The sequence below is a fragment of the Mchenga conophoros genome, linkage group LG9 (assembly GCF_057382185.1).
Source record: "Mchenga conophoros isolate Kocher_MC1m ecotype Shallow Benthic linkage group LG9, M_conophoros_male_GT1.1, whole genome shotgun sequence".
NCBI classification, from domain to species: Eukaryota; Metazoa; Chordata; class Actinopteri; order Cichliformes; family Cichlidae; genus Mchenga; species Mchenga conophoros.
The window spans coordinates 17,503,984-17,526,410 of NC_140534.1; the positions used below are offsets into that span (position 1 = coordinate 17,503,984).

General features: G+C 39.1%; 1 protein-coding gene across 3 annotated transcripts in view; it reads left to right on the forward strand.

The window, feature by feature from the left end:
- The first annotated feature begins 17,332 nt into the window (after positions 1–17,332).
- Positions 17,333–22,427, forward strand: part of LOC146567105 (collagen alpha-1(XV) chain-like) — a 59,367-nt gene continuing 54,272 nt past the window's right edge. For 2 of the 3 annotated variants that reach the window (XM_085286709.1, XM_085286710.1), the window contains exons 1-2: positions 17,334–17,585; positions 17,677–17,759. In XM_085286709.1, the coding sequence (XP_085142835.1) occupies positions 17,548–17,585; positions 17,677–17,759 (121 nt within the window). In that variant the 5' untranslated portion in view covers positions 17,334–17,547. Of the gene's footprint in view, positions 17,586–17,676; positions 17,760–22,427 lie in introns of all 3 variants that reach the window. The other variant, XM_085286711.1, reaches the window with a different exon arrangement.

A 22,427-nucleotide genomic window follows, 5' to 3' on the forward strand; every position in this document is an offset into this window, starting at 1 on the left:
ACTGTATATTTCAAATTAAAACGATGACACTGACACAAGTCATTTATATCTGGAGAAAACATTTTTGCAGCTTGGCCACCTGTGCAAAAAACAAAAAATACGACTGGGTCTGCAGAGCATTCCAGACTGGTCAAAGACATATTTTATCACCACTAAAAAAAGAACGGATGATTGTCCTCTCCTCCAGGGTCTTTCTTATAAAACCACTTGAAATTAGGAGTCAACCCCACTTTGAAAACATTTTTATTAAGAAAACATTTTCTGTGTCTGTGTGTGTTATTTGTGCTCTTTGTTACTCTTACAGAGCAATATATATATATAGATGTTGATTCCTGCAGTAACTGCTGTTATTCAGCCAGTCAGTCATCATACAGCTGCTACGGGGCTAGAAAAAATTAGTATTGTCTGGTCAGCATTTTTGTTTATTATGGCCATTTTTTTTTAAAAAACAATTTGACAAGATCATGCACAAAAGCACTCATCTGAGACATGCTATTTTATAAACAAGGATTCAAGCCTGCAATCTTGAGCTTACTAGCTGACTTCTCATTGTCTCACCCAAGCTGGCAACATATTATTATTTCTAACTTCTGACCCTAATGCAGCAGGCTGGATTTCACCCTTTTCAAAGTGTATTTAATTCAGGGAAAATCTCCCAGTTGGAAATATTAATTTCACGCCCTGATTCCAAAAAGAGTGCTCAAGAGTGTATTCTTCATATTACAGAGGTCATAAAGTACATCTGCTTTTAAGTAATGCCAAAGTTTATGTCCACACCATTCAAAGGCATCATGTTTTATCATGTTAAACTTAAACCCTCAGACATTTACTATAAACATATAAACTAAAAGATTCTTTATAAACATTCTTGACTCCTTGAATCTAATTAGATGGATTAAACTAGACTATTAAACCCAAGAATGACGTTCACTGACTCATTCATTCTTATTTCCATGTCCTGCCTGTATGAGTGTGTGTATGTGCATGTGATGGAAATTCAGAGAGGCAGTTTATTTTGTGGTCATCGAGGAAAGAACAGGCTACTTATGACTTGAGAATGATGCTGCTGCAGAGCTTTGCAGACTTACGTCACCACATTTTGGCTGTCTGCTTCCGAAATATGTAGAGAGAACTCATCTTGTACAAAAACGTCTCTGTAGTGGAGTGAAAATTGGGGCAAAAACCATTTGTAATTGTCCACTGCTCGACCTTTTCATCGTTTCTTCCTTGAACTTTGCTTTTAAGGCTTCTTCCTTTTAGTGGTCAGTGCTGTTTAATTTGTTCCCTTTGTTCCCTTCCCTTGTCCAAGCCAACTTTTCAACCAATCATAGTTTGGCCTGTGGATTACGCACATGTCCTATTTGAGACATTACTCAAAATTTGGAAAAATAAGGGATTTAATAGACTCTTTTAAAAAATAGTATTTTAATCAAGTGGATATTCTTTAACTTCAGTTATAATTCTAGTGGAAAGCAGAACACATCTGAACAAACTAAACCTCAAATCGTGCATTTAAAAGAAGTGAAGGAAACGGATGTGCTGAAAAGTAAAAAGAGTGAGCACAATGATTATTTTATCTCTGTCTTGAGATAACGAGATCATTAGAGGCCAAAATTGCAGTTTTTTTTTAAAATTTAAAATGCGATGAATTTACCCCGTAACCACTGTGTTGATAAATTAAGGTTTGTTCGGGGAAAGCCAAGCAAAAGTAAGATGAGAGACCAAGCAAACAATGATGTGTGTGTTTTCTGTTGACTCTGAGTTTGTGTGTAGCTTTGTGTTCGTATCAATAGGTCTAAATAAAATATCCAAATCACCTCAGGGGTAAAATCCTTTTAGCAAAACACTCTTTAAAGCAAACGTACTCCTCACAATGGAAAACTGCAGAACTAAATCAGAGCTTTAAAAAATACCCTTCATCACAAATGAGGAACATTTCCAGAAGCATTTCCTATAATGAAGGCTTTTTTTCATGTTTGACTCAGAATGAAAGTATAGCAACTAGAATCATGCTGTGAAGACCAACTTTGGCAGTAGTTTAACTGAGTTTTATCTCTTTTAGCTGATACATGGGGGATTCCAGGTCACTGTACATTCCAGCTTCTCTGACCTGCCAGGGAGCTGATGGTGGTGGGAGTGAGAGCATTTCTCTGTAGTGAATAGTTTCATAATTCAGGATGTGCACTGCATGGTCAAGTGTCAATATTGCCAACTTATTTCATAAGTATTTTCTGCTCAAAAATTCCCTTAGAAATGTCAGTATTAAAAAAAGTAGATAGAAAAAGTTCCAGCCATAGACTGGAAACTTACATAGGACACAACTGTCCTTACAACAAGTGTTGACTGGGAAAATTTACCAAGCATTTGTGAGCAGTTTTTCATTTACATTTAATACCAGTGTGGCTAAAAGAAATGTAAGTTGTAGCTTCTGTCATTACGGTATTTAGGAGCACAGGGTGATAGCATTATGCTTTGAATCAAAAACCCAAAGATGGTTGGTTTGCTATAATCAAGGAGGAAAAAAAGTTACCAGTTCTCGCATTCTAAAACTTGGAACAGTCAAATGCTGAATGTATTGGCAATGACTTAAATTGCTTTACATATATCAAGTTGCTAATTTTCACTGAGTCAGTTCTTGTGCTGTATGCCATTATATTCTCATGGCTAGATGATGTCTATAAACACTGGTGTTTACATATCCCAATGAAACCTCGAAAAACATTATAGGTTTTGTGTGCAGCCTTTGGGGAACCACTTTTTAAACCCTTGGCGACTTTATTGCAGGACATCATGAATAATGCATCAGTTTATCAGTTGTCTGGCACCACTACTCCTGCATGTTCTGTTGTGTTACTTTTTTCATTCCAACAAATATTTAAACATATAACTATTCTGTTTTTGGAAGGTCAAGTTATTGGTTACTTGACACGTAAGTTATACCTATTACTAGAAGATGCTTTCTTTACCCCCCCTCCCAAAAAAATCCCTTTATGGTGCTCTGTTTGCAGTATATTGTAATAAAGCACCCTGCTGGTGGACAAGCAGAGGATGTTGGCTTTAGTGATAGCTGTAGTTGTACTGAGTGATAGCAACTTTAGATAAGAGCAACAAGAGAAGCTCAAGAAATACCAAGGGATGAGAGAGGAGTTCAAGAAGGTGTGGAGGGTGAAGGCAATAGTGGTTCCCATAGTAATCAGAGCACTCAGGGCAGTGACCCCCAAACTTGGGGAGTGGCTCCAGCAGATCCAACATCAGAGATTCCTGTTCAGAAGAGGAACAACAAAGGTACTGTGCAGGACCGTCAAGCTTCCATGCATTTGGTAGACAATCCGAGGTTTAAAGATAGAGGAAGATACAGTGGGAATTTTAAAAAATGACAAAATCCAAAAAATTATTTTGGATTTTTGAACGTTATACTCTTCCACCATCCTGCCGATCAACAGCACCAGTGGCCATCCTGGTTTATGATGTAGAAATCTTATTGGTGATTCGCACATTTGCAAAGATTTTACACAAGATACACTTTCTGGCTCAGAACTCTTCATTTATCCAGGCTTAGAGACTAAATGTGAAGTATTCTGGCTTGTGGCAGAAAACTCAGTATTTTCTAACAAAGTTCTTGGTATTCAAAACAGTAACTCGAGATTATTGTAAAGCATCTGTCATGTCTACCTAAATTTATGGGTTTTAACATGTCTCAACATTGTGTGTGTCACATTTCTATCCAGTTGGTCAATGCGTGGCCTTTCACTTACTTAGTCTGTTGGCCATCACTGTTCAACACTGATGAATTGTGTTGATATCTAAGACTTGCATTAAGAAGCAAGAATTTGTTTAGTTTTCTTGCAATTAGGAATCCACCTTTATTTATCTGTCAGAGCTGAGAGCAGACAGTCCACTGAAAACTGAGTTTCATCATGCTTTTACCTCACTGCCTTTTACAATAACATACCCCCATATGTGTTCAGGCAGATCCTTGAAGACGGATTAGGGGATAATGGAGTGCAATATAGTGTTGACAGTAAGTTGAACGGTGGTCAAGGATTGTGGATTTATTCTACACAAAGAGAACAAAGAAGAAATCATTCAAGGAGGCTAAAAGAAGAGGAGGACTCTTTTGTTTATCATTACTGCAAGTGTCATCACTGGTTGAGCAATTGTGTTTGTGGAGTTTTTTGTACATACGTAGACACTTTAGCAAGCTCATGTAGGGCAAACCCTTCAAGCGTGATCACTGTCCAGCCTGCGTATAACCATTTCTTTCAGCAAACTTGTTTTCATTTATGTCTCACCATCGTAGTCATAGAATTTGGTTTCAATTAAAAAGAGCCCACAAAAATTCAGAAGATTACCAGGGAAGTCCCGTCAGACCTGCAACAGTCTGAATGATGGTGCTGATTAATCAAAGAATTGACCAATAAAGAATTGTTTGCAGCCACCCTGGGTTAGCAAGGACAGTCATTTGGGCTCTTGCCAATTTTGTTAGCATGACTGTAGAATCGTTTCCCAGCAATGAAAACTAACCGCAGACTTAGATCTGGAGATAATATGTGGGTCAGACTTTAAAGATGACCTCAGATTCTGCGGTGCTGTTGTTCATTAGTCATCTCTGCCTTTAAAAGAGATCTTTTATGCCTCACGAGTTGTGTCAGTGTTTGATTAAATTAAATCAGGAAAAAACTGACAATACCTGTGCAGTTACACAAATGCAGGGAAGGCCTGTAGTTTATATCTTTCCAGTCAAATATCCAGAATTGACATCATCTCAGTGTTGCGTGAGGCACAGGGTGTGGATTGGCAATATTGTGGATTGACTGAGTTAAAGCAGCTCCTTACATCACAAAGGAAAGATCTCGGAAATATGCCATGGCCCCGATGAGTGCCCAGGGATGAAGTAGTTGGTTCATCCAGATGCTTGACCATTTTCCAATGCCTTGTCTAAGTCAGTTCCAAATATTTTCTGATGGTAAAATGGTAAATGGCCTGTATTTGTACAGCGCTTTACTAGTCCCTAAGGACCCCAAAGCGCTTTACATATCCAGTCATCCACCCATTCACACACACATTCACACACTGGTGATGGCAAGCTACATTGTAGCCACAGCCACCCTGGGGCGCACTGACAGAGGCGAGGCTGCCGGACACTGGCGCCACCGGGCCCTCTGACCACCACCAGTAGGCAACGGGTGAAGTGTCTTGCCCAAGGACACAACGACCGAGACTGTCCAAGCCGGGGCTCGAACCGGCAACCTTCCGATTACAAGGCGAACTCCCAACTCTTGAGCCACGATCGCCCCTGATCTGAAACACTTTGCTAGACAACAACCACAGCAGTTTAGTGCCTTCATTGTCATAATTTCTCCACTTTCTTTTTTACACCTTGCACTCATGGCCCTATAGATGTGTCACAGTCCAGAAACCTGAAAGCTCCTTGGTTTGTGGCCATAATTCAAAGAATCCCATGTTTGCCTTTTTGTAAAGTGCAACGTGTCCATCTGTGTATGGATTTCTCTTCGGATGACATACAGAGATGTATGCCTTTGCCTGCTTTGCCTGGTAATGAAAAAGCAGACCAATGTGTTTTAATCCCAGGGTGTCAAATATCACTGCGTAGATGGGCGTTGGTTCCTCGATGCACTGGCTGTGCCAATTCTGGCTGCCAAGAGTTATTGTTCATTTATTAAGTGACAGAGTCAGCATCTGGGAGCTTAAAGACCTTCACCTTTCAGTACTCACTGATTAGTCTTGTTTGCTTTCACTTTTTACTTTTGCTTTTACTTGCTGTTTAGGGTTAGGCATAGTGGCTTTGATTAAAATAACCCCATTCACTCTACATTTTAAAACCTGAAACTTACCCAGTGTGTAAGTGCCATTCGATGTCATTCGATGTTCGTAACCTGGTGGATCATCGAATGGCCCTTTTGCTCATTTAGGGGACACCAGCGGGTTAGGGAGAATGCAAGTGTATGAAATGTCTCTGGGAATGGAAACAGGCTAACCAGAAAATTCGATTCATCATTTCAAGATGGATAAAACTATTAAAAAATGTGCTTTAAAAATAAAGCTATAAACATGCAAACCAAAAAGATGATTTGGTGTGGTAAATCTAAGCTCTGAGGACTTTTATTGAACTCTTTGTGTTTATTGTCAAAGGTTTGTTGTTAGCAGTTGGTAGCTTAGCAAAGTTAACGATTACCATAGTGTGTTACAAAAGTCCAGAAAAACCTGCTAATATATTTTCAGATACATATTTTCATTTAATTTATTGATTTCATGTTTTGGGCAAATGATGCCCCCAAAATGGGCCACAAACTCACGAAACTAATTTCCAGATACATTGGAACTTAGATCTCATCTGAAAGACAAGTTAGAGATTTTTAGCTTATTCAGTAACTTGTATTTGCTCCCAGCTTCATTTCACACATCACTGCGTGTGAAACCTTTGAATTTGGCCCAAACAGAGCAATACTTTCAGTAACATGAGAGAAAAAAGCGATTTAGTAAAGAGAGTAAGAATTATTGTTTTTCTCATATTCACCTCTCCATCTGGAAAAGTGACTTTTGATTCAAACTCAAAAACGCGATTGGCCCACGGCTGAGACATCAGTTGTCAGAGGTCTGACTGGAAACACTGGACTGAGCGATGGAGATTAGTTATGCTCTGAGGGGTTTGCTTCAGAGCTGCAACCCTGATGTGAAGAAGCTGGACTGTCCCAGTCAGATGTTAATACCAGACTTTTGGACAAGATAGCTTCCAGCGCTCCTCATTGCATGCTAGCCATGATGTAAAAGTTCCCCGAAGGCAATTCCTCACCTGGATCCACAAGCAGTGAACAAATGTCTGCGGCAGTCTGTCTTTTGTTTTATGAACAACTTCCAGATTGTGTGCACAAGGACATCTTTCCTCCCAAGACATGTCAGTATATAAAACGATTGATTCATTATGTTTCATTCAAGTGCTTTGATGGTAAGAAGACAAACTATTGTGAGGAAGGCATTTTGTAATCTAAAGTTTATTTCTTTTGCTGCATTGGATGTGGTTGTTGTTTTGAACTCTGCTTTTTCTTTAGTTTGGGGCGTGAGTAGAGATGGCACGATACCACTTTTTTATGTCCGATACCGATATCATAAATTTGAATATCTGCCGATACCGATATGAATCCGATATAGTGTTTTTTAATCAACAAAACTGTTTTTTAAATATCTTGCTGCATTTTGTATAAGTTCATACTCAAGTTTAAAACAACAACTACACTAAAGCTATTCTGTTATACCTGTATGCAAAAAAAAATAATTTCATAGTTCAGCAATACTGATCAATCTAATAAACTTAAACCTACACCATCCTCCCTATTCTGGTATTTTAAAGAGTACTTAGCATAAATATTAAGCAACCTAACTAATAGGGTTCCAACTCCCAGCAACAACAAAAATAAATAAATAAAAAATAGGGAACCACCCCTCACGCGCCACCTCATGATGCTTAATCGACGTAATCAACCTTAATTTGATGCAGTGTGAAAAAAAATGCACAGAAATCAATTATTTTTCAAGAAATATTAAATAGATTCAACATCTTTCTTCAACAAAATTGCAGACTGCACAGATGGTACCTTCCCAAAGGAAAAAGTACTATAGCTTACTAGGATATATTAGACTTAATAGTCACTATATACAGTAATTGACTTCTATTCATTTTACATCAAATTAAAACTTTGGGTGTCAGATAATTATTTATTAAAAGCTAGACATTTTAAATGAGAATAAGAAAGAAAAGTATGTCTTTGTGCCCCCTTTTCCCTGTTAATGCCCTATCGGCCCCCCTGGCTAAACTTTGCTAGATCCGCCCCTGCACCAGCGTCAGCTACGTAGAAAAAGATCCTCGAGTAGAAAGTAATATTAAATACATTCTAACAACAGCTTATCAAGCTTAAACGTGCTGCTGTTGTTCAGCCGCTGGTTTCCTCTTTCTGGTGCAAAGTGGGCCAAAAGCAAACTAGAGACACGGACTCGCGACAGAAAAGCCGACCAGCTGATCGTTAAGCAGTTTCATGATTGAAGTAGCAGCCAGAAGAAGCAGTCGCTCCATATATCGTTTGTTAAGCTTAACGCAGGAATGCTTTACAAACGTTCAGAGATGGACTTACACACTTGCTTTACTTCTCTCGGGGATAACTTTGTCGGAGATGAAATGCTGGGTTGCTAGCGAAGCTCCACATGCTATCCAGACCACCTGCATGCCACAGCCGCTCTATCACGTGATGCATACTGCTCCGACTGCTAACGTTCTGAGGTGAGTTACGGTGTGTTGCAAGTTTTGTGAGGTGCTTTCGTGATATTTAATGGATCGGATTACATTTTTTATTTTTCTCCGATATCCGATCCAGTAATTTAGGTCAGTATCGGACCGATACCGATACGTAATATCGGATCGGTCCATCTCTAGGCGTGAGTACATGAACTTTTGCGTAAACTCTTTGATTGCAGTGTGTATATGTTCATAAGTAAGAGAAATCTCAGCAACCCCACCTTACTAATCACAGTGTTTACTGTGCAGAAATAAACTATAAGCAAACAGCGATCTTGAGATATTGTAGAACAAGTTTGATTTGTACATTATCTTGTAGAGAACATAATGTAAGCACAGGAAGCTGAGAAATATAAATGCAGGTAAATTTAAAGACTTTTCCACAAACTTCTTGACCCTATTTCTCACACCTGGAATCCAGGATGATGAAATCAGAATGGATCAGATCTGTTCAAGAGTAAGAAAAAGAAATAGAAGATATATGCTAACCTTTTTGGCAGACAGTTGACAGTAAGTGAGAAAAGCTAGCGAGTGTTTTGTCCTGTCCACAGGACAGGCTGGACCAGACAAGAAGCTGCAGGCCTCACTCCATCTGTGTTTACCAGCCACGTTTCCCTGAGCATCACTGGAATAAATGGACACTGAAGCAGCTACAAGAGTCAGTACTTGTGCACATGCCTTCAAATGTTTGTCCTCCTGATGCCTTTACTATCATAAGTAATGAGCTTCTCTGTCTCAGCAGATGTGTTACTTCATGTCGGAGCCACAGTTTGAGTTGTCAAAAATTGTTAGTCTTGTGTCGTAAAACTAATGCTAAACAGCATTATTGGTTTATATAGCAGCATTAGTGCTAAGCTGTGGGATTTACATGTGTTGGTTTGATTAAAGGAGCTTTTTGCTAGCTAGGCAGCCAAAGCAAACAGCTGTACACACACTCTAAAGTTTTACATTTTCACTACTTTCTCAACTTCTGTCACAATGTGAACATGACCCAGACAAAAAGGTGTAACAGCTGCAACTTTAGTCTTTATTAAACTAGCAAGCACTTTGTAGGCCTACTTCTCTTGGTAGTAGTTAATTCAGTCCATAGCCTAAAAAGAGGTCAGTGGCAAAACCCACCCTGATGGCCATACCCTAGAAAATTCTCCTTTCTGAGTCTTAGAATTTACAAAATACACTCAGTGTTAATATAGTATGAAGTAGGAAATCTCCTTGCAACTACATGTGTCATTCAAATGAATGCAGGCTTAAAACACTTACTTTTTAGCTTCTCTCTGCAAACTCTTGATAACTGTCCCTTAATGTGTGAAATTGGGAGAATATTTGGGGGTTCTGACATCACTTAACAAGCTTCACTGAAATATTTTCCTCTGATAATAAAGCTAAAACTTTACTCCTGTGACCCTAGTGTATTAGGTTAAGAATTACTGACACAGTACGCTTATGTTGTTATTAAATATCACAGGCCCTGTGACAGGCGACTTGTCCAGGGTGTGTTGCACTCCAACTCTTGCTAAATGGGTGCTTATTGTCAATGAAAAGTAATTAACTAGTAAATCAAGCTGAACATGGGTAAACCCACCAAATGACTTGTAAAAAGACAAAAAATAAACAACTTATAAAACTGTTATACCATTATTAGTAAAGATGATTTCCTAGGACCATGAAAGGTGGATGCTGGAATGTGCCTGATTGTTTTTGCTGCTCATGTGGGTTTGAGCTCACAGAAATCCATGTCTCCCTCTGCTTATGAATCATCCCACACTTTAAGCTGAGAGCCTTCTAAAATTTTGCGTTTAACATATCAAATTACATCCAGATGTTATTCATTTCAGTGTTATTCTAGTGTCGTGCTCTGTGTTCTCATACCTTATATATCAGACAAGTACATACAGAGAAGACGAAGAAGACACTGCTTATAACTTTAATATGACTTGTGCACAGAAAATGTCGTTTCACTGATGAGTTAGCTGTCTGGGCATCAAATGTGGAAAGTAGCTGGAAACAAAAACAAGGCTTAAATGCCCGGTGGTATCCACAATAAACAGAAGCACACACAAATGAATCACAGGGGTAAAATGTGAGTATGTTTTAACACCAAGATTCTCCTCCCCGAAATGAACTATTTTAACACAGTAATAAAATAAAATAGTTGATAGTATATTTATGATGGATATGATGTTGCTAACGACAGCATACAGTAAGAAACTAAAAAGTTCCAGCCTGAAATCGAAACACCACCCGTGTTAAGCACGTCTCATTTTTCTGCCTGTTTTCCCCTCTGAGCTGCAGCTGCAGCCAAGCACAGAATGAATGAACAATATCTGGCTGCTGCTGCTACTGAATCCTCTCTGACTGACGTTCCATTACGTTCAGGCTACTTTTATTTATACTTCAAATTCCAAGCAAAATGCAACACAGTATGACAATTTAACCTCATAATTGCCATGCACTCTGCAGCCTGATCTTCTCCAATCTGCATGCAGTCAGTGTGTTTGCAAGGAGACTGAAGTGTCGCACAAGGCCAGCTTACAGGTCAGACTTTTGGCATTTCACAGTGGAAGCACTTGAGTTTGGCACTTGTAGCCAGGAGAACCAGTGAGGATGATTACACCAGGAGGCAATAATTACCTCTGCATTGTAGCAGTAAATCTAAAGATAAATGTGATTTTAAATGTAACTTGACAATTCTGGCATCTCTTGCTGCTTGGCTCGCTCACCGGCAGGTTAAACACCTGTAAGTGCATTCCTACAAAGTAACAGGGGTGGAGAGGAAACCCTGAAGTGGAGCTACATGATGTAAGCAAATTTCTGTCCCTTGGTTTTTTGGGTAGATCAGGAGGAGTTTTAGCTGTTTATTAGCTATCTGACCACTCAGATTAAGTTATATAGTGTATATGAAGCTTAGTCTGGGTCCTGCCACTGGAGCGAAATAAGTGACAGAAAGTGGATAGATGGACATAAAATGTAAGCATGACAAGCAAGTGTTTATTTCATTTATTTATTTCAGAGACAAACTTCAGCTTTGTTCCTTATCCCAATCTTATAATAGTTTATGATAAGAAAACAAAGGTCTAAACTTTTAGGTACCAGTGCCTTTTATAGTGTTTTTAACCCTAATGTACAGCCTATTTTTCTTTTTTATATGCTGCTTGATCCAGAGCCAAAACTTATTATTTTCTTGGCCAGTTCTAAATTATTAAATATATATTTTTTTGCCTTGTCTGTTGGCTAGGCAGGGTCTAAATTTATTTAAAACCCGTCTTTCTCTTTGAGAAAGCAGTTTGACCTTGTCCCTGTCAATCACTCTGAAACTGAATAGAGAGCCAGTTGCTTGTTTTCACTAGCAGGGCCCCTTTTGTTAATACAGCTTTCTGAATTTCAGCTTAAAGAACATCAGAAGCTTTTTTTTCTATGTTGACCTGAGACACGCACAAGCACATTCTGCCGCTCCACCGTCATCTCACCTCAGAAACCAAGTGCAACCTTTGAACCCTCAATACAAATAATTGTGATCAGGCTTCATAATGCAAGAAACTTCTGTTCCCAACCCCGTGAGCTGTGCAGACCATGTCAGCCATGTCAGAGAGAGATGGTGAAAAGCTGAAAAACGGGAGATGATGAATGCTGAATGTCTGAAAACGCAAAGAAGCCAGTTTATTTTGGTCTGATTTACACCCACTGGATGTGTTTTGCATTAAAGATGACTGAAAGGGTTTCTGCAAGTTTTTATTGATTTTCTTTCATTTAAAAAGAACATGGCATCACCAAAAGAAACATTGGTAAGACTTGCTTTTTCAGACCTTTTGAGACTGAGTAAAATACAAGAAGTTCTTTTTGTCCCTTCTCTGAAAAAGCAAACATTTGGGAGGTTGAACACTAATTTTTAAAAAGGTTATTTTGTGAGTGTTCTTCCTGTGACTGACATTAATTTATTTTTAAAAAAGCAGAAAAAGTCAAATGTCATGAATAAAGTCAAGTGAATTCCAGTAGAAAGCATCTTGCAGTTTGGTTTTGTACACTTTGCTTTCACAAGAATATGAAGACTTCAGACAGAAGAAACTGAAAAGTTGTTTAGGAGGAATTTAGCTGCAGAGTTTATTGGCAATCTAATTTGATGCAATGCTTGCAGATTATCTGCACACTGGGTAGCATTCAAAAAGGAGTAGTCTGAACTCTGAACCATTAGGAGAGATATTGAAAAAGCACCAGTCAAGAAGGATGACTCAAAGACCAGCATCCACAGCTCTGACGAGGTGCTTATCAAATACATGGTTAGCAGATGCAATGTTGATGCCAGAGGTCAAAGGAGAATCGCCAGACTCCTTTTAAACCTACAAAGAGAATAGCTACTCAACTACTACTACCATTGCAACCAAATTATGTAGAAGAGCATCTCTGAGCATGTTAAACATTAAAGCAGAGGGTCTACAGCAGCAAGAATGAGGAACTTCGACTACATGTTGCCAGAATTAGACAACTAGTCTTTTTCTGCTGCACTATTCAGATGGTAGGGTCAGAATTGGGCATTCACAACATGAAAGCATGGATCTATCCCACCTTGAATCAATGGTTGACATTGTTGGTGGTGTAATGATGCTGTGGATATTTTCTTGGCATTTCGGGTTACTTGGTACCAACTGTGCATGATTACAGATTACTTGAGGATTGTTACTAACTGTCTTCATTTCTTTATGACCACAATGAGCCCATATTCACCGTTCACTGTACTCAAATGGCCTCCACAGTCACCAGATCGCAACCTGGTCAAGCATCTGTGGGATGTGGTGGAGATTTACATCGTGGATGGTGTTGCCAAATTGTTGAATCTATACCATACCATTAAAGCACTTCTCAATGCAAAAGGTGGACCTTTAATTGTTCTGCATGTACAAAATGTGTGGGAAAGATTAATTAAGTCTCCAAATTGGCCAGTGTGATTGAAATCGTTTCGTGAAAACCTTTCAAGTTAAATTTGTTTTCTAAAAGAAAAAGCAGTTAAAAGAATCATCTTGGTGACAGTATGGATCACTTCAGAGAGATCTCACCTGCTCTCTGTGTTTTTCTCCTTATAGCATTTATCATCACTGTTCTCACTGCTTTTATCTGAAGGTTAGAGGAGGTAAGATAAGGACTATTGAAATTGCGAGCATGTTTTTGAGCCCATTCCACATTTGTTCAACATTTATCAGCTCTCGGGGCGTCCTCCTGCTTTATTCTACAACACTCTTTCTGTTATCAGATCTCTCTACATCGATTGAGGGCAGTTCAAATATCATCAAAGTAAAGGCAGATTTTTTGACTGTTTCATATCACAATCCATTTAGACTCTTGGTGGTTTTGTCTTATTAAAAATCCCTGACTGTTTTTCAGCAGCACTGCAGTCTGTTTCAAACCACAGACAGTTAAGTCTGAACATGGAAATTCCCTTAAAAAAGTCTATTCTTTACAAACTGAAAGCCAGGCGCTGTTAGCAGATGTTTTCTTTTGGTGCTTTTTGATGTCATCTGGGGCAGCTCGGCCTGCTTTCTCAGAGCTGTTACCTAAAGAGGGATGACGATCTGGTATCTTACTGACTCATACCAGCAAGACCTCAGACTGGACCCCTTTTAAGCTGCTGCCACCCAGAGACTGAAATCCCTTTCTCTCTGTTACTGTTTTCTTTGCATAGAAACGGCGGTCTATTGCTCCTTGTCTTTGTGTTTCTAACATCACGAAGAATTCTCCCTTCACTCTGTTTACTTCAAAATACACAGACTACTATGGAGAGCTCTGAAAAATCTTAGGTGCTCGTGGGTGGAGAGGGGGCGTAATAAGTAATCTTGGCAGCACAGAAAGTTGGTCACTGTATTTTTCAGTCAGGATTTTGCCAGGAACAAACATTAATTTAAAAAAGAGCTTTTCTGACAAGTTTATAAATCGAATCTTCACCACTTTTGTTTCAGATGTCATTTGGAAATTTCTAGTTCGTGTACAAAGAGGGGCTTATTTGCACAGCATCAGTATCCACATGACCACCAGACTTTAATAGGCCATATAACTGTTTTCTTTTATGACTGTTCTCGTTGAAAACAGTATGTTCAAAGAACAAACAGGGATTACCTTGGACTGGGAAATACATTTTAGAGTAAATGTAATTTCAGCCCATATTACTGTCACTGGCAATAGATTGTTCTAGTGGAGAAGGTTGGACACGTACCCTATATTTGGTTAGATCTCTTTTAGGGCTATGGTTATGGATTCCCCTCATGAAACTTTGATAACAGTAACTCATTTATATCTGTTGTTTGAGATGTTTTCGGTTTAGTATTAGGTTAGGGAAAGTTTTTGTGGTTTGTTGTAGATGTACTTATGGATAGCCTGTTTCTTTACTGGATTTTAGGCTTTATAGTTTGCATGTTCTCCCTGTGTCTCTATGGGTTCTCTCTGGTTACTCCAGCTTCCTTTCAAAGTCCAAAGACTTTCATGATTCTGGTGATTCTGAATTGGCCATAGGTGTGAATTTAATTATGAATCTGTCTCTCTGTAGCCTTGTGATGCACAGGTGACCTGTTCAGGGTGTACCTTGCCTCTTGCCCTTTTACAGCTGGACAACTGCAACTTCACATCCAAGACAGCTTTTTATTTTAATGGAATAAATCCTCATTAACAAATTATCTAGTATAACAGATCGCATAAAGAAGGAAAGATATGGGTAAAAAGACACTCAGCATCTCATGAAAGCGCTGGTCAGTCAGTATGATGTCAGTTATGTGAATAAAGCTTATCATAGTTTCTGCCTCACTAATAGCATCACTCACAGTCCATGATGGCTCTTATCTGTCTGAGCCGTCAGAAGCAAGGTCTGAACACATCCTTATCTGTCCTCCCCTCGACCACATTGGCTCCTGCAGACAGACCGGCGGGGGTTTGCGTGCGTTTGTTTAAAGCAGATTCCATTTTGCTCCCGTATGAAGTGCTCTTCAGTCCAGACACTGGGTCTGATGAGTCACCAGAGGTGTTATCACAAGCAGAAATGATTAACCTATTATCACAAAATTCCTTTGCAGTGTGTGCCACATTGTCTGCTATTTCTGCTATTCTGACTTTATTTTTATATCATAAGACGCCCAAAAATGTGGATTTTAGCAATCTCAGGATCTGATGAGTTTACTGTTTTTGACGGTGAGTTAGATATTGTAGTTTAAGCACACTTTGATGGGTAGCAGTCAGCCTGTGAGCTGTGAAATAGTGCAATTTTGTCAAAGCAGCTGGCATGTCAGGTGTCCTTTAGTGTCAGTGGTGAGATGCACCTGGTCATGCCAATGGAGAGATGAGACATATACTGGTTCTTGGAGTCAATGGAAACCCTTAAGTGCTGATTTTCAAAGTGTAGGAATAATGTTTACCCCTTTTCATGAACCTAGTCAAGAAGCTCTGATGCCTAAAACTGACTAAATAGCGAGTGAAAACAGAAGCAAAGTTCACAAAAAATCTCTAAATTGAGAAATGTGCTAAATGTTGTTATTTTTTGGATTTAATTTCTAGTTGATGCCCTAGACAGTGAATGCACTGGCAGATCAGGGGTGGACTGAAAGTAAAAAAAAACCAAAACAAAACCTTTGTATCAAGAAGGCAGCTCCAAATATGAGGACTTTTATGGTAAGCAACAATTATGATTCACTCATGAATACAAACCCTTACCCTAACCCCCAATCCTAACCCCCTAACCCTAAATTAACCTTATAGTGTATTCAATATGACCTGAAACTACTGACCCAAGTTCATAACTGTTTTCCCATACCCAGATTTCTATATAACCAGAAGTCTTTTGGAAACTATAGGAGTCACCAGGGTTTAAAGTAGGGTGAAAGAATCTGGAACAACATTCAGCTAATGAGTGATTCAATGTGATGAAGTGCCTCTGTGCCTTGAAAATATAGGATGGGTAGGTGTGATATCATTATATTTCATGCAAACGGCTGAGCTTTTCTTCAAAGGGGGTTTTAGCTCACCCTTGAGGAGACGGTAAAACGTTTAAACGTATGAGAGGCTTAAAGTTGATGCTTTTAAGCGTCTGATCGGGTTTCCTTCTGGGCGCATCCAGGCATGTTCAAAGGGTAGAACCCAGGAAAGACCTACAAGAGGCTGGGGAGACAAAACTCCTAACATGGCCCACGATGACCTGCTGCAGGAAGAGCTGAAAGGGTGTGTCTATGGAGGACAAAGCAGTGATTTGGAAGTCAAAATAAAAGATGGATTTCTTCCCCCCCTTCTCACCGTCTCTTCTCCCCTTTGGTTTTCTTTCTCTCCCTCTTTCTTTCATTCTTTCTCCCTGTCCTATCCCCCAGTCATGTCTGTCCCGTTTGTAGGAACTGAAAATAAAATAAATTCATAATTATAATAAAGGTCAATCAAATGGACCAATATGGCAAGGCCATGATGATCCACTTGGTAAAATAAATCCGCTTGGCATCTTTCTTGGCCTTAAGACAACAATTCTGATGGCTAAAGATCCAAACGGGACACAAAAAAAAGAAGAAACTAAATTTCATTCAAAATGACAAGAAAAAATTATTTTCCGTGCCAATATTTGTTTGGAAGGAGAACCAGACTTCTAATAATCCAGGTGCTGCTGTGGATTAGGGGATTCTGCTTTTGGTGGGCTGAACCTGACAAAGAGAACGCACTGAAGTGATGCCAACAAATAATGTAAGCTCTGCTCTAAGCTATCTGAATATTTGCTTTGACCCTGACAGAAGTTCTTGTCTTTGCTTAAAGAAAGCTTTGAATGCTGCAGATGTTACAGTGTCTTCCCCCAGCAAGTCAAGGCCACACAAAAAGTGCTCCCAAGTGCTGAGAAAGTGAGAGAAACCACACCAGTGAAGGGGAGCAGTAGAAAAGTTGGTGTGTGTCTCTGGTGGAGGGGGGGTGGTTTAACTGGAGTGTGTTAATTTGGATCTGGAGTTGAGATGTCTGAGGGGAGGGCTGGATTAGAAAGCGGTGGTCCATAGAGGAGACGCTGGGAGTCAGATTTCAGCTTTACGAGGGCCCCTTGAGTCCCGATTCACTGAAGCTGCCTTTGTTTGACTGAGAACCAGAGAGCGAGCGAGAGAGAATCAGGGGGCAAGAGAGAGGAGGAGGAAAGAGCAGTTTTTAGTCTGGAGTGAATGAGAGCGAGGCAGAGTGAGCTCCATCTCTCTCTCTCTCTCTCTCTCACTGTCTCTATCAGCACCACATAGAAACGGGGCAACTTTAGCATGGACATAAACTCACCAACACTAAAGATGACTCCACGGTAAATGAAACCCACTGTGTTTTCTGTAAAGAAGTTGAATTGATGAACTTTTAGCAAGTTTTCTTATTCCTAAATTGTGTTTTTTGTGCAGCATTCTTCCCTGGCTCTTTGGATTATTTCTCCTTGCCCTCCGGTTCTGCTGCCATTGCTCGTCTGCCTATCAGCTGCTGGACGGTATGTGGCTTTTTTTTTTTTTTTTTTTTTCCTTGTTGTTTGTTTGGGTTTTTTTTGGTTTTTTTTCCTACTGTTGGCAAACTTTCTGCTGGTTCAGAGGTTTTTCAGCTGTTGAATATGAATGATGGAGCAGTTGCTCTCTAGTCCTGAAAGGGACTTTTCTGTTACTTAAAAAAAAGTGTGTGTAAATATTATTCTGTTGATAATGTGGTTAGCTGAGTAGTTTAGGACATTTTAGATTTAATTAATGTTCAAGTAATAGAAATGTTGATGTTTCAGCTTTCAATGTTGTATATTTGACCACATTTAAAAAGACAGCGTAAGATTTCTTTTAAGTCTCTGGCTGTTGTTTCTCCCTTTCACTACAACTCTTCTAGGCTCTTTACTCACATGTTGGTGATAATTAAAGTGCAAAGACCCTGGAGATGTCTTGAGAGTTTAAGCCTGTTTTTTGAAGTGGTGTTCAAAATGTGGCCCCAGTTTGACATCCTAGGGGATGTTTTATATTGGTGTTATAAGACCAGGTTTACTTGAGCAGGAGATACATGAAGGAGCCTTAAATGTCTAATGAAGAAACATATACTGCCCTACACTGAGGAGAACTAGGCTACCATTGGTGTGACATAATTGTCACCACTCTCTAAAGTTTATTCTCTACTTGGGTATATTTTAGGCCAGTTCAACCCACCTGCAGACCTATTCATAAAAGCCCAATTGAAGTCAATGTGATCACAGACCAGCTGATCATCAGAAGATCTGGTGCCTAAGTTCAGTTGGGATGGTTCTTGAGTCACCTTACACAACACTGATTATAATGCAGATTTAGGGAGGATGAGGTGGAGGTGCGATGGATGGATGTGGACACATACTGGCATTCCCAAACTCTTTGGCAAACCAGTGCTTTTAAATTTATAGCATTGATGCAAGCCAGGGAGACTCCTTTAGGCTTCTGTTCCATATTATTTCTTGAGTTATTTCTTGGCTGACTTGTTTCTCTGATCCCGTGTGCAGTGCTTTGCTGTTTCTGGAGACTGTTTTCACAGCTTAAACCTAGATTTTCTTTGTAGTGATTAATACATCACTCAGGACACTTTAACATGTTTCCAATTAGTGCTGGAAGACTTGCAGATTTTCTTTTCCATTGCAACTGGATACCAGTAAAACCTCACAATGTACGTATTGACAGAAAAGCTCTGCACTCAGTAGCACTGCATAATTAAGTGAGTGAAGATGATGCAATGCTGAGCATTGGAAGGTGCATGTCATAGATGACAGTCATTGCCAATTATCTCTGAGAGCCTCACTTTATTAGTTTTCATGCTACGCTTCAGACAGACAGGCCAATATACCATCACTGCTTTCGTCAGTGTGCTGGAATCCAGATTAGCATTTTGCAGTTATCTGTAAGGATAGCTTGACCTGTGTAAACCACAAAGACCCCCATGTCACAAGAGCAGCATTGTCCAGGCTTAGCTAAATGATTACAGGGTCTCGTTACCTAATGTGGCCCTTATGGAGCTTAGTGGTCTTGCTTATATTAGGAATTAAACACAACCTATGCTCCTGCTGGCTTAAAAAAATGTGTGACCACTTTTAATAAGCATGTCCTCTTAAGAGATAAATGGAATATAATCGCGTGGGAATGAAAACAAGCTCTAAATGTGCTCTGCATCCAAGCTGAACTGGTGTTGATGTGTGTGAGGAGGTGGGTGGTGCTAAAACAAATTTTCAAAAATGTGATTTCATTGTCCAGTTTCCTTTACTGTAGATCCTGCAGATGTTGGGTGAGCCAGAGGCTCCATTCTCAGGCTGTTTGTGTTCTTGCCATATTTATAATCCTCTGCCATGATTCACTTTTTCAAGACAGGGGGAAAAAAGCAGAGTGTGCTTGCGCACGCTGGCTCACTTGCCCGAGAGAGCACCAGGGACACATATTTCCAAGCTGCATGTTGTAAATATCCTTAAACAGAGCTGTCGCTGTGGCAACATTCACGTTTCTGTGCATGATTTCAAAAAGGAGAAAATGATATAATCCTTTCTCTTAGTGTGAAATAGTGCAAACTGCTTTTCTTAGCTATGTCTGTTACTAATGTGTGAGAATGGTTTTCAGCTGGAAGCATCAGAACTAAAAGCTGGAAACACAAAGAGAAATTCCATGACTGGAACATTACAACATCTGTCAGTGAATGAATAAATAAGTTATGTATTAAAGTTACATGAGTCATTTGAACTAACCAAGTGGCTAAAAAGTTAAGCCAACATAGCAGTGCCAAAAACTGCAGTTCTTTGATTGGCTAATTTAAGCTAGCCCCAAAAGTGAGTCAGTTTTCAGACTCCCATGTTATCATGTCCAGGTCTGCAGCAAAAGTTTATATATAAAACAGCTTTAGTATACAATATATTGCTAATTACCATCCGTCATAACATTTGTGAGAGAGATGAATGTACAATAGTCACTTTTTTAAAGCCTTTTAAAGATTTTGTTATCTTTCAAGGTTTTCTTGTAGTGCAATAATTTCACAAAATGATTGCTGTGCAGGTAATTGTGGTTAAAGACGCTTGATACAGTATGTGCCTGTGTGATGAATCTTCGTAACGCAACGTCCTGACATGAGCTGATAACTTGGAGCGGTCACTTCAAGGATCCAAAAATCCAATATATGGAAGGCTACACATGCTCAGGGTTTTAAAAATGGGACATTGTGTTGAATGTGTAGACGTATAGATTTTCTATTAAATTTGAAGTTAAATATGTTGAGAACACCATTTTGAAAATCCCATTAATAAGTAAAGAAACTCTTTACTTATTAAAGTAAAGAGTTTAATAAGTAAACTCTTTAAAATAAATTGTAAAAAATAAATGGTTTTACAATTTATTTTACAAAAATAAATTGTAAAACCACTTTGGTCCAAGATGAAAAGGATCCAAATATCAGCCCTATTGTTTTCATATCCAAAATAATAATAAATGAATACCTGCCAGGGTACTCCCTGTTTTCAATCTTCACTAATGAGTGCATATGCATATATAGAGTAGCAACTCTGTATGTGCACTTGCACATGCATGGGTTTATATACGTCAAAATGAGTACACGCATGCAAAGCTCTCCAGCTGGTGTCCACATGGTAATTATTGTCCAATGATAATGGTTTTAATTATCTGAAGCAAAATAAACGTCCAGGACAGTGAACAATGAAGGATGATAAGACAGTGTGGCTGATGATGTGAGTATAAGAGAATGTGGTGATTACACTGAACTTGGTGCTGAGGGTAATTATAGTGATCAGGGTGATTATGATGAAGACAATGGTGGCGATGATTATCACAAGATTATTGTCATGATGCAAGTCCTTAGAGAGGTTAAAGGGTGTTGTTAGAAGTATATTACCGATATAGGAAAAAATAGGGTGGGGGATGACTGTGGTTTGCACTAGAGATGGACCGATCCGATATTACGTATCGGTATCGGTCCGATACTGACCTAAATTACTGGATCGGATATCGGAGAAAAATAAAAAATGTAATCCGATCCATTAAATATCACGAAAGCACCTCGCAAAACTTGCAACACGCCGTAACTCACCTCAGAACGTTAGCAGTCGGAGCAGTATGCATCACGTGATAGAGCGGCTGTGGCATGCCGGACCTGTTGGTGGTCTGGATAGCATGTGGAGCTTCGCTAGCAACCTGGCATTTCATCTCCGACAAAGTTATCCCCGAGAGAAGTAAAGCAAGTGTGTAAGTCCATCTCTGAATGTTTGTAAAGCATTCCTGCGTTAAGCTTAACAAGTGACTGCCTCTCGCTCTCCGGCTGCTACTTCAATCGTGAAACTGCTTAAATGATCAGGTGATCGGCTTTTCTGTCGTGAGTCTCTCTTGTTTGTTTTTGGCCCACTTTGCACCAGAAAGAGGAAACCAGCGGCTGAACAACAGCAGAACGTTTAAGCTTGATAAGCTGTTGTTAGAATTTATTTAATATTTCTTTCTACACCGGATCTAGCAAAGTTTAGCCAGGGGGGCCGATAGGGCATGAACAGGGAAAAGGGGGCACAAAGACATACTTTTCTTTCTTATTCTCATTTAAAATGTCTAGCTTTTAATAAATAATTATCTGACACACAAAGTTTTAATTTGATGTAAAATGAATAGAAGTCAATTACTGTATATAGTGACTATTAAGTCTAATATATATACCCTAGTAAGCTATAGTACTTTTTACTTTGGGAAGGTACCATCTGTGCAGTCTGCAATTTTGTTGAAGAAAGATGTTGAATCTATTTAATATTTCTTGAAAAATAATTGATTTCTGTGCATTTTTTTTCACACTGCATCAAATTAAGGTTGATTACGTCGATTAAGCATCATGAGGTGGAGTGTGAGGGGTGGTTCCCTATTTTTTATTTATTTATTTTTGTTGCTGCTGGGAGTTGGAACCCTATTAGTTAGGTTGCTTAATATTTACGCTAAGTACTCTTTAAAATACCAGAATAGGGAGGATGGTGTAGGTTTAAGTTTATTAGATTGATCAGTATTGCTGAACTATGAAATATTTTTTTTGTATACAGGTATAACAGAATAGCTTTAGTGTAGTTGTTGTTTTAAACTTGAGTATGAACTTATACAAAATGCAGCAAGATATTTTAAAAAACAGTTTTGTTGGTTAAAAA